Below are 12,731 nucleotides of genomic sequence, written 5' to 3'. Positions count from 1 at the left end.
CCTCAAGGAAGGCGGCGATAGTGAGCAGCCTGATAGCCTGCCATCAGCCAGGTCACGGTGAACTCTGACCCCTGTGCAAAAAGCAAACACAAGAAGTGTGCTGTGCGACGCTGTAGAGCTTAGAGACAAGCTGTCATTACTCCCCCTGAAAATGGAGGATTTGATTTCTAAACTAAGACATTTTTCAAAGCTGCACTTTCCGTCAAAGCAAGAAGTAATTTACAAGTAAAGGTAAGATATACTGCAATATACAGTGGCACTGGTGTTTTAAAATGGTTTTCAGCATCCGATTCACTCCTACTCTCTTATCCTATCCTATTGGCTTCCTACTGTATGTTTGTAAATCTGACTTGTGAGTCAGTGCCTCCCCAACCCCAACCCTCACTGCACGTCACTGAGACACAGCATGTTCATTTTAAAGCTGCATTAATTACCGGTAATGTATGACCACTAGGGAGCAGAAACATACCAAAAACAAGCTGAGTGACACAAAATCCTGGCAAAGCAGCAATTACAAGCGCTTTCATCAGTGGATCATATACTCAATAACCATTGTTTAACTCACTTTTTGATAAATAGTAACTTAACGAACCATTAACTAGATGAAAATCTTACAGAATGCAACATTAAACTTAAGTGTAAATCAATGTTTCTACTTGAGTACCACAAAGAGCTCTTTCAACCTCTTCATATCGATCTATAAAATCAGTTTCTTCCCATTTTCTTCTTTGTACAAGAACAAATGCAAATACAAACCAAATAAAAGATGAACTGAATCATTTTATGACAGTATATTCACTAGTGTCTATGTGTATGTGAGATATTAGAAAACATTGAGACACCATCAATGATTTTGAATTTTATTAATTCTTGTGCAAAGTGCAACAGTAAAGCATGCTCATCCATGAAGGATTTACCCTGCAGGTAACCAGGCATCTAAAGTTTGTGCAAAAAACATTTCACTTAAACATTAAAAACTGATGATTTATGTCATGTTCAAATGTCTTTAATGTATGAATATAACAAAGAAACTTAGTTTAACCATCTTTCTGTACATTTCTTCACTTCATTTTCCCCTCAGTGTCACTTGAAGGTGATGAGGTAGTCTGGGTACGCTTGGTTATCGTGGAACACAACGTACATGTTGGGGTTGTCCGTTCTGTCCACCACACTGTCGTAGCGCTCGTGGGGCCGCTGGTCACTGAGAGGAGGAGGGACCCTCATGTTGCTGTGGCCCTGAGTGTAGATGCCGGTCAGGACTCGGGCCACAAACATCAACTGGGAGCCATCAGCAGCTGGCCTTGAGTAGGTGGGTTGGGCTGAGTATTTGGCGTTTACGGCAAAGTAGGTTCCATGTCCGAATAAAGTTGCTGAGCACAAAAACAACAGTGACACAGCTTTAGTTAAGGGTTTGGTTAAGATTCGGCAACTCAAACTACTTGGTTGAGGAAAGATTACAATGAATGTCAGTTTCAGAAGAGAGGTTTTTCACAGAAATAAATGTGATATATGTGCTTTCAATCAGGGCTCTAGCCAGGATTGTAGAGATACAGAGTTCATGAGTCCAGAGACCTCAATGTTAGCTACCATCCTACTCTCTATCACCAACTAATAATAAATAACCAACAGCATTTTCTCCTCAAACGCTGCTGCATACAGTAGGTAGTGATGTTTCTAAAACAGAGGCAACAGCAGTGAATTGTTCTGAATAAACAGAAAGATGTTGAAGCGATGACGACGACAAAATCTTTACCGTTCTGCCCAGAGAAGCGTCTGTTGAATCCAGTTTTCATGATGGAGTCACAGTTGTCCTGGGTCGTCCCGTGGTACAGAAGCTTTTCACCGGCTCCGCCCTGCTGTTTGTTCTTATCAGAGATGTGCTTCTTCTGCACCTCATAGGCGCGTCGCAGATGGACGTTCTGCAAGCGCTCGATCTATCAACAACAACAAAAAAAAAACAAGAAAATGATCATTTACCTTGAAAGGATGTAAAGATCTTTTTAAATGTACTGTATCTAATACGTATATAATATAGAGAAGCGAAATATAAAAGGTTTATTCTATTAAATGTCCTTCAGTGAAAATTGCCCACCTTCATTACAGTCTTGGCGGCAGTTCGTTTGAAGGCCTCCTTCACTGTCCGGTACTCTGCTGAGTCTGGCTGCAGTGCAACCGCCTTGAAAGCTTCACCCACAGCCATGTTGTCCCAGTACAAAGGGAGAGTGAAGTCTGAAAGAAGTGCAATGTTAGATACTCAGAGTAAATGTGATTTGTTTCCAAACCTAATGTATATACGTACCTACAAAATGTATGTTTGAGCTGAATATGTGAAAGGTCTCAGACACAGACTGTCGTTGTGTTGTGTATCATCGCTTCTTCTCACCTGAGAGATGTTCAAGTCGTTTCAGCTTTGCAGTCCGTCTAGTTAATCGTCTCGTGGCCTTCATCCCCTGCAGATCCACAAGCCACTGAACGCTCTGTGCGTCCACTATCCCTCCTGCTACATCACCATTTTCCAGCTTGTGATTGGCTGTTTTGGGGAGTCTCTCCCAGTTGCCACTTTGTCCCAGGATGCACCAAGCCACACGGCTGTACAGATCCTCCTCCTCTCTGACTCTCACCTCCCTTGTGAGGCATGTGTTAATCATCTGCATCACCTTGTTGACCCCATCTTTTAACCCGCTCACTGTAAAGGCCCCACGGTCTGACTTGTCCTCCTGCAAGTTCAGACCCTCGCTCTCCACCAGCTGCTTCAGATCCTTCATGCCGTCCTGGGTGAGGCCTGCCAGCTCCTCTTTCTTGAACGTTTGAGTGGAGCACTGAGTCTGATACAGATCCTTCAGCTTTCTTATGGCATCTTCAACATCCTTTCTGGAGACAGTCACGACGACAGACTGCTGACTTGTGGAGCTGGTTTTGAGGATGCTTGCATCTGCACCCACAGGCGAAGGAAGCTGTTGTTGTCTTGGTTGTTGTTGTTGTACATGAGGCAGCTGAGGTACTGTCACTGCAAGGTGGGTCAAATTAAATCAGTGCAAATTCAAATAAGAGGATTCTGAAAAAACAAAAAGCTAGACAGAAGGCCGTGTGAATCACCTCTGTTGGTTACAGCATTGGGAAACATTTGCATTGCATTCTCTTTGAAGGCCAAGAAGACATTGATCTCAATCAGGACGAGGCGGATGTCAGTGAGATACTTTAGAGGAGCGGACGACGTTGCTGCTTTGACCCCTCGGAGGGTGGCACCTGCCACGACACCAGGGACCAACCCACCGGCTCCTGCACAATAATTAAATTATTAAAACTGACACTGACTGACAAAATGTACATTTAGGGTTCTTTTTAAAAAATGAATCCTGTAGAAGGTCTTACCAAATACTCACCAGCACAGATAGCAGGAATGGCGACGGACTCAAACCCAAGCAATTCACAATAGTCAACGATGCGACGCACCAGTCGCTCAATAGTGGCAGCGTCCTCTTTACCATCGACATGTAAAATGGCTTTACAGGGGAACGATCCAGGCTGGGATACAAATATGTCTCCCTGGTTGTATTTTGCTGCACACAAAAAACAGGAAACATGAAAAGAGACATTTTAAGTAACTGATGCATTAACATGTCTCGCTGGTTCCCTTCTCACCTGCTCTGAGTTCAGCCTCCACCTCTGGTCCAGCTACATTTAAAATGGCCCTGCACACACCACCTGTAGAATAAATCATATTTATAATCAACAGTGGAATGTATGCAAACAACAGTTACTCAAGTATAAGTACAATTTTGATGTACTTTTCTATTTGATGCTAGGTTACAGTTATATTCCAATACTATAGTATTATGGATTACACTACCCAGTAGGGGTGTAAGGTATGAACAGTATAGATAGTACACCGGTATGAGTTTGCGTCACAGCATGGATTTGGACTCTACCAAGTGACAGGTAAAATGTCTGAAAGCGCAGCACACAAGGAAGCGGAGAAATTATTGAAAAGATCAGTGCAAAATCTTTTATATGGACATGGTTTGGTTTTAAAATGCCACACCAGTCAGAGAACTGCAGGGTTTCAGCTTTGTACATTTTGCAGCACAATTCGCAATTACACGACTCTGCATGACAATGACAGTCTTTTATGTAATAGTTTAACAACTGTTAACCTCATGTTGGCGCTGAATGAAAAGTCAAACGCTCACCAAAGTCATCAGGATACATAAACTAGAAACCATGAGTGCCCGTATCACATTTTGTACCAATCCACCACATAAATGTTTAGGTATATAAATGGATAAGTGAAAATTTGACCTCAGCTCTCACTCACCATTCCGAAAATGAACGAAGTCAGTCGAGTTCACCACAGCATCCGTAATCTCATTTGTGATGTCACCAAACACCAGGTGTAGTTTAACCCCACCTCCCACCGTCATTGTGATGTCGTCAAGGTCACCGGTGAGGGACCTGAAGATTGCTAAGAGAAAGAACAACACAATATGTCATGTTGGTCTGTTATTTTGGTTACAAATGTTACAAATACAATGAGTATTTATGATTAACAGGTATTCAAAGTAGTCCAAGTAGTTTACCTTGGCCTCCCTGGTTCATATTTGAGCTGAGGTGCCTGTAGACTTCATGATAGCACTGTTAATGAAAACATTTATATTGAATGCTTTCTGATAAATAGATCATGGACGCACCAAAAGAGTTTAAACAGTTGTTCAAGTGTTGGTAGTCACCTCCTCAGAGTCAGGATAGTCAGGTTTAATGACGATGTGGATGGTGGAGAGAGACCCAGAGGACGCAGATAATCCAATCTGTTTAATGTTGTCAGTCAGCACTTGAATTGCTTCTTTCAGCGGGTATTTGAAAAGAATTCCAGGTCCGATAACAGGAAAGGCCACTGAGCACAAGCCCTGCTGTACACAGAGGTCCAAACACCTCTTCAGCCCACTACCAAGTGCCTGTGAAACAGAAATAGTGTTTACTGTTTTCAAAAGTTACCACTGCATTTAACATTGCTTTCTAAAAATGTGTTATACGCTAACATACAGCAGAGCTTAACTCAAAGAAAAAGATACCCCAGTTTTTTAACGGAAGTCCCCTTAAAACATGCCTTTGAAGAAAAACCTTGTTTAAATTTGAATAAACTAGATTGTTTCAAGCAGTGTCATAACGGTTCTGTTTTGATCCAATCTATGATGTTTCAGTCGATCAATAGCATTTTATTTGTTAAGATTTTACAATGATTTTTTTATTGTTATTTTAATTTAATCAATCATCAACATAGTTCATAACTAGCCGGGTTAACGATTCATCGTTGCAGCTCTAGGCCTAGAATATTTAAATTCTCAATTGCAATCTTCAAGATTACTGGCATTTAAATGTTTGTGCAGTTGCGCTGCTGTAAAGTCCACTACATTGGTTTTATGTGAGTCAGTTGAACTTGAATTTGAATTTTGCCCTCATAGGGTTTTCACTTTGAAAGCATTTCACTTTACCTGCACACTCCGCCCTCTCACTCCATCCCACGGCAAGCACTCAATGAAAAAGAGCTTGGAGCAGCCCAGAGACTGAGGCGCGTCGACCTGCAGAACATCACCAGGGGCGAGGCTGCAATTTGTCACCACTGAGTCGAACTTTGACTTGATTGCAATCCCGGCTTTATGCAACAGGCCTTTACCAATTTTAGTAGAAGTTAGCTGCTTGTTGAGCATGGGCACCACCAACACATTCACCTGTGGAAATAAGGTGAACGTCAGTGAGTGGTTGCATTGCTGCTGTATTATTTTATGTAAAGTAGAAGAGAAATTGTCGAACCTGCTCATCCACCAAACTGCCCAGCTGGATCTCCAGACTTATCTTGTTGACTGCAATACTCCCAACAGTTTTACAGCGCAGCTTCGGAATGGGTGGGGCTGTGAAGCTGCGGGGGCTGGGGCTGCTTTGTGGTTTAGCTGGCACATTTGGAGAGGGCACACCCTGCTGTTCCTTAATTAGTACCTGACAGGAGCTCTCTGGCAGCTTTATGCCCACTTTACCCTCAGCTTGGAAGTTCGGCTGAGTCCCAACTTGGTTCATCCGGTAGTCATTCAAAACCTCTTTGAGCTTGTTCAAATTTTCACGGTAGCCCACAAGTCGTACTTTGGTGGTTGCGGTTCCACTGGGTCCTGGAATGAAGTTGACATCCACTCTGAGCTCTTGAGAGTTTTCCTTGTTCTTGGCTTTGATGAGGAGTTCCTTCACTCTGTCTAGGTCTGGAGGTACAGCTGCAGGTCCCTGCAGCAGCATTTTGGCCACAGTAAGATCTCTCTGCACTGCTGCCTCAGCCTCATCCAGGGAATCAGACGACAAACTGGACAGGACCAGATCTGACCCCACCTCTAGGGACACAGGATTTCTGAGGCTCAGCTGGAAGCGAGACTGGTAGTTTGAGATGGCATTGCTGGATTTTATAAAATCTATTAAAGCTGCACAGAGCGTAACTCTCTTTACTTTTATATTTTTGATCAATTCATCAAGTTTCATAGCTCCTGACTGCACGTCCTTGTCAGGGCCCTCCAGGGTGATCAAGTCATTTCCTATGAGGATTTTAACTTCTGGGCAATGTGCACGCATTTCTCGACTAAATTCTTCTTCTACCAGTTGGAACTGCTTCCCCACAATTGGTAAGTCCTTCCGGGTTGGCAGGCTCTCTTCCAGGATTGCAATCCTCTCATTCACTGCCTCAGCGCCTCCTACAACCACAGGGTTCTCTGGGTTCGGTTTTAAAATATCTAACTTGCAAATCTTCTCAAGGCCTTTTGTGTTTGCGTTTGTGAATGTCTGCAGAAAAAAGCAATATCAAACAAATGAATTTATAGTAATCTAAGTATTATAAAACATCTTATGATCTATAAATGACAAAAAAAATGGAAGAGGAAGATTGTGTTGTCACAATAGCCAGCACTATGACGTACGCAAGATTTTGATTATCACGTGTTGAATCTTCCCAGAAATTCCCCCGGGGTACAGGTCTAGTCAGATTATTTCCCTGGAATGTTAATGACTCAGCGTTTACTGTAATCATGAACCTGTCAGCCAAAGTTTTCTGGTGCGGTGTTTTCTCACCTGTGACTGACTGGTGGATGGCTGTTCAGTGGTCTGTGGAGAATCGGTTCGGCTCACAGTCAGACGTAGTTCTCCAGAAGGACGGGAGATGGTGTGAAACTTCCTCTGCAAAACCCTTTCCTGGTCTGAAAACACAACAAGTCCAAAATCTCAACATAATCTTACATTTAACCTGAAACTGCAGTGTATATTGAACCTTTAACTCATTCGAGCAAAATGGAATTCCTTACCTTCTTTTTCCTTGAAACAGATTTTATAGGTGTCGCTTCCAACCTTTTCAATCATTCCACAATCACCTCCCCCCGAATCCTCTCTATTGTAAAAGTGCCCCCTGATTTTTGTCTTCTCTAAAAGTGTCAGCTGCTCCCCTCTAAAGAACACCGGATGTTGGTATTCATCCATTTTACATACAATTATGAACTAAACAAACTAAACAAAAACAAAAAACTAAAGAGTCAGGCACTGGTTAGTATGCCACCGTGCCTCTTGAGTTAACTTTGTGATCTGAAGTGCTTTACTTTCACTTTCATGTTTTTTCTTTTCACACCCAGTGACATAAATAGTTCATGTTTACCTTTGAGGCATTGCACTGGTTCATCTTGTTGGGCAGGTAGCTGGGTCAGTCGACGATAAGATTAATTCTTTATTTTTTGCCCTTTTGTTCATTAATTAGATAGACAGACAGGGGGGGGGGGGGTGATATGCAGCAAGGGCCACAGATCAGATTCAAACCCATTTCTTTGTGTCGTCATCAAATGCATCAGTTGTAATTAACCATCCTTCTCACAAAAGCCTGATACTGTAATTGCACTTCAAATTAGCGAGGACTAAAAATGAAAACTGGGCATTTTTTTTTAACTTTTATTTTCCAAATTGATTCAGATAAGCTTCAAAGAACGTCAATATTCATCCATTTCACCTCAAACTCTAAATTTTGAACTTTATATTCTAGTACTGCACCTGATCATCCCTCAGCTCCTCAGTGAAAGGTGGGATCATCATCTCATCTCATCTTCATCCGCTTATCCGGGGTCGGGTCGCGGGGGCAGCAGGTTTAGCAGGGGACCCCAAACTTCCCTTTCCTGGGCCACATTAACCAGCTCTAACTGGGGGATCCTGAGGCGTTCCCAGGCCAGTGTGGAGATATAATCTCTCCACCTAGTCCTGGGTCTTCCCCGAGGCCTCCTCCCAGCTGGACGTGCCTGGAACACCTGCCTAGGGAGGCGCCCAGGGGGCATCCTTACTTGATGCCCGAACCACCTCAACTGGCTCCTTTTAACGCTAAGGAGCAGCGGCTCTACTCCTTAGCGTGGTATCTGAGGTGGTATCTGAGGTACTTTAACTTAGTTTCACTTTCAAGTACTGAAAGTGGAATTATTCCCATTTAAATCCTCATATTTGCATTGGGTGTTTGCAAGTGCGCACTTACAAAAACAATATGGTCCTGAAGAAGTAGTCCAACTATCAAATGAGCCTTTCCGCCTCATTGTACATGAAGCATGATAATGATGGTTATACAAGTTCATGTAGGGGAAAAAAGGAGACAACAGGAAGTTCTGGTGTTAAACTGACATCCTGAGGCATTATCTGTTTAAACCGCTGAATGTCCTACTAAGATTAAAAACTGATGCACTCACAATAAAACAATAAAACAGCATTTTTCAGCCGGTCAATACAATTAACCTTTACAACCGCATAAAGTGACTGTAACAGCCCAATGGAATCTGTACATAAGATAATATAAAACAATCATTATATTCAGTTATTTGCACCAACAATGCCAGGAAAATTGTGGTTCATGTTTATACTCCTCGCAGGAATGTGTCTCTTGCTTTATGATGTTAACCAGTGTAGAAAAGAGAGAATGAGAAATGTGTGAACTTTTTAGGTTGAACACCAGACTGGCATCTGCGTTGTGGACTGGATGCAGTAGTCCAACTATCAAAAGAGTCTTTCCGTCCCATTGCACTTGAAGCATGATAGTGATGGTGCTAAGAGTTTATGCGCTTTTATTTCACACCATAGAAACAAATGTACAACAAACCAAAATAGACGACAGGAAGTTTTGGTGTTAAACTGACATCCTGAGGCATTATCCGGTTAAACCACTAGATGTCCTACTAAGATTAGAAACTGGTACACTGACAGCAATAAAACAGGAGTTTTCAGCCTGTCAATGCAATTAACCTTTGCAACCTCATACAGTGACTTTTACAGCCCAATGAAATCTGAGTTGAAGATAATGTAAAATAATTTTATTCAATTTGTTGTGTTTGTGTTTTTTATGTTTATGTTTATGTTGCTTTATGCCAGTGGTGTCAAACTGATCCAGTAAAGGGCCGTGTGGCTGGAGGTTTTCATTCCAACCAAGCAAAAACACACCTGACTCCACTTATTCAATCACCTGAACTGTCTTCACACAGTTGGTTTGTTGGACCAGGTGTGTTTTTGATTGGTTGGAATGAAAACCTGCAGCCACACGGCCCTTTACTGGATCACTTTGACACCCATGCTTTATGCGGTTAAGCAGCATTTAAGTATTTGTTGATAGTTATACTCATCAGGTAAAGATGGTTATTCTGCCTGTGGTAGAGTCTAATGTCCAGATGTAATTAGGGCCAGAACAGAGGAGAACCTTGACGGACAAGTCCTCAGAGTGATGGGGCGTCCAGTTGTCCGGTGCTAGACGTTTCACCGTAGCTTGGAGATGGGGAGGAGCTGTTGTTGTCAGTTTTATGTGGGCTAGTGCCAATTCATTTCAATTCAATTTTATTTACAGTGCCAAATCGTAACAAAAGTTATCCCAGGGCACTTTACAGACTAGGTAAAGACCACACTCTATGACTTATTTATGATTTACATAGACCCAACAATTCCCCCGTAGAGTACGGTGGAGACAAAAACCTTCACTATAACAGACAGGAACAGACAGACCCAGCTCTGTGGAGGATGGACATCTGTCTGCCTCGGTTGGGGAGGAAGAGAAGGAGAGAGAGAGAGAGAAAAGACGGACAGATGGACAGAGAGAGACGAGCTAGCAGATGCCAAAAGGAGCTTCATGGTGTTTTCACAGATCGTGTGTCTCAATGTGCTCTCGGGATATTTGACATTAAGCAAATATGAATATAAACAAACATTTTTCATACAAAGTTACAGATGACAACTTTAATTCTTAATATTGCTATTTAATCCACACCTCATTTTGTCTTCATTTTTCTAAATACAAGTTTATTTCAAAGGGACAGAAACATAAGCAGAGACTTGATTCTTTCCACTTTACAGCTTAAAACCGACGGAGCTGGACCTGAATATTCGGAGATTGTTTTTGTTTTTTTACACATTCCTTAAAAAAATAATGTCCTTTAATAAACAGAAAGATACATGTTTCAACACGGTGTTTACATTTCAGTGGTTGCTTTTCTCTTCTCTCTTTTCTCTATTCTCTCCTCACGCTCGGTTAATGTGGGCGCAACCGAGGCAGCTACAGGACAGTCGCTAACTTGTCGTTCTGGTAACAACGTTAGCTGCTTTTTTTCAACAGTGTAGGCTTAAGAGGTGTGCATGTAGGCTGAGATTCGGAGCAATTAAGAGTAATAAGCCGCTGATTTCTGAATTCCAGTGAAACACTGCAGCCTGTGCATGTTGGAGACACAGACACTTCTTTCAGAGTCACATTATAACCAAGCTGCCTGGTGTGTGTAGATAGAGAATAATGCTTTAAAGTTTTGAATGAAGCTTTATGTGAGAAATAGACTATACAGTAACAGAATACTGATTCATTTTGGATCAGTGCTGCCTAGTTTAATAATTTGATGGGAGTTCAGAGCAGTCAGAGCTCTGGGCGCACTCACACTGTCCATCCAAACCGGGCCCAAGCACGTTTCACGCCTAAAGTCTAGTTCCGTCGACCAGTGGTACGGTTGCCGGTTACGGCCCGTTTGGGAGAGGTGGGCTTTTGTAGAGCGTGTTTGCACATGTACGAGCACATGCGTGCGCACGTGTACGAGCTCGAGGCCTACGGCGATTCTGACGTCATTTTATGTGCGCCTGTTGGGACATAGAAAAAACAGATGGACCATGCGCGGACATTTAAAACAATGGCGGCGAAAGGTTCACGTTGATGTGATGTGGAGGTGGAGTGTTTACTGCAGATTTGGTCGGATAAAAAGATTCAAAAACAGTCGACAAGACGCACAAAAACTCTGCGGTCTGTGGAAAGATTTGTAAACAAAGCGACGCACCGCAATGACGTCAATCAATGCGTGTGACGTGTTACGGCGTGATGACGTATAGGCAGCAAGAAGCATTCGCCGAGGCCCAGGTAGTGTGAGTACAAACGGGCCTGGGGCGCGGGGGGAGAGGGAGGGGGGGACAAGTACCCTAAAGCATGGGGCACGGTACGGATCGACAGTGTGAGTGCGCCCAGAGACTCTGAGCCCTGATCAAAGATTGTGCTGTCAGCAGGATGGCTGCTTTCTTTTTCACTTCATGTAATCTGTTAGTTTACGTCAAACGTACTGCTCACACGACACCCACCACATTCCTTTGGCTGACAACATAACAGGTTGAGGCAATGCTGAGATCTTGTGTTTCGCAAGATGAGTTTTAGTTAAAAAAAACAACAAAAAAAAACAAACTGGCAGTAGTGTACAGTGAAATGTAGGGAGTAAAAAGAGGGTTGCCGGACAGCTTGAATATGCAGATATTTGCTGTTGATTATTACAGAATATTCAGAGCTCAAAAATGGTTTTCCAGACGGCCCTAAAACCAGAAATCCGCAAGTTATGCAAATCGCGCAATATGGCGGATTTCGACAGATCACTGATGCTCCGTTTTGCGGGGACTTCTGCCATAGAGACGGACCACACAACGTTCATCTGAACACACTGCACAAATTGCCATGACTTGTAATGCTTGTCCCTAGATGGGCTTTTAAATGAAAGATGCTTCATAGTGTAATAACATATAATATTTAAAGGCAACTACAATGAAAGTACCATCGGAAAATGTCTGACCGCTCCGAAGAAACTAATTCTTCTTGGATTAAAAATGATCCCGATTACCAGTACAAACATTTTGAGTTCCAAGGAAGAAACTGAGATTTCTGTCTAAGGGCGCATTTCTTAAAGTTGTTATTTTAAAAGCTTCCCGTATTTCTGTTTTTTTGGAGTCAGGAATGGAGTCCCAATACAAATATTTACACCACCCCGCAGTGGGAGAGTCAGTGCTTCATTTTCAAGATGCTACATCACAGTTAGAATGACCATGTTTAGCAAATAAATCCTGAACAAATATACAAGAGATTGGAGGAAGATCTGACCTAATTAACTAGGAAAAACAGCTCTGCAGGAGCACGATTTCTGTGCAAAAGTGACTTTGCATTTTGGAGCATGTTAAACCTACAGTGTTAATTAAGCAGATGCGACATCCGAGATAAAACATGACCCGACATGAGGAACTTCAATGTGGAAGCAAGTCCTTAAAAGGCAGTGAGATGTGACATCCAGGATTACGAGGAAAAATGGATGACGAAACCTTTTGTGCACGAGTTTCCAGTATTAGTGTGAGAAAAAACATGGGGGTTGCAAATCCACCACTTCTCAGGAAAACCGTCCAGTTCAACAGCGGGATTA

The 12,731-nt window shown here is 42.6% G+C and overlaps 1 protein-coding gene and 1 long non-coding RNA gene across 2 annotated transcripts; both read right to left on the bottom strand.

The window, feature by feature from the left end:
• Positions 1–1,083: 1,083 nt before the first annotated feature.
• Positions 1,084–6,398, bottom strand: LOC310963940 (protein mono-ADP-ribosyltransferase PARP15-like; the record flags this gene model as incomplete). The annotated part of the gene is made up of 12 exons (XM_083936897.1): positions 5,809–6,398; positions 5,490–5,726; positions 4,728–4,952; positions 4,578–4,632; positions 4,316–4,462; positions 3,643–3,705; positions 3,384–3,560; positions 3,097–3,279; positions 2,384–3,007; positions 2,093–2,229; positions 1,754–1,934; positions 1,084–1,370 (listed from the first exon to the last, which is right to left on the bottom strand). The coding sequence occupies exons 1-12, from the start codon at positions 6,277–6,279 to the stop codon at positions 1,084–1,086; spliced, it is 2,787 nt and encodes a 928-aa protein (XP_083793023.1). The 5' UTR covers positions 6,280–6,398.
• A 35-nt stretch (positions 6,399–6,433) lies between these two features.
• LOC310963773 lies at positions 6,434–7,467 on the bottom strand. The gene is made up of 3 exons (XR_014593706.1): positions 7,329–7,467; positions 7,099–7,223; positions 6,434–6,813 (listed from the first exon to the last, which is right to left on the bottom strand). It is a non-coding gene; the product is annotated as an uncharacterized lncRNA (long non-coding RNA).
• Between the last annotated feature and the right edge of the window lie 5,264 nt (positions 7,468–12,731).

Source organism: Echiichthys vipera, assembly GCF_963691815.1.
Source record: "Echiichthys vipera genome assembly, chromosome: 22".
Taxonomy (NCBI): domain Eukaryota; kingdom Metazoa; phylum Chordata; class Actinopteri; order Perciformes; family Trachinidae; genus Echiichthys; species Echiichthys vipera.
The sequence above is the reverse complement of the archived record's forward strand: the minus strand, read 5'-3'. Positions and strand labels throughout refer to the sequence as shown.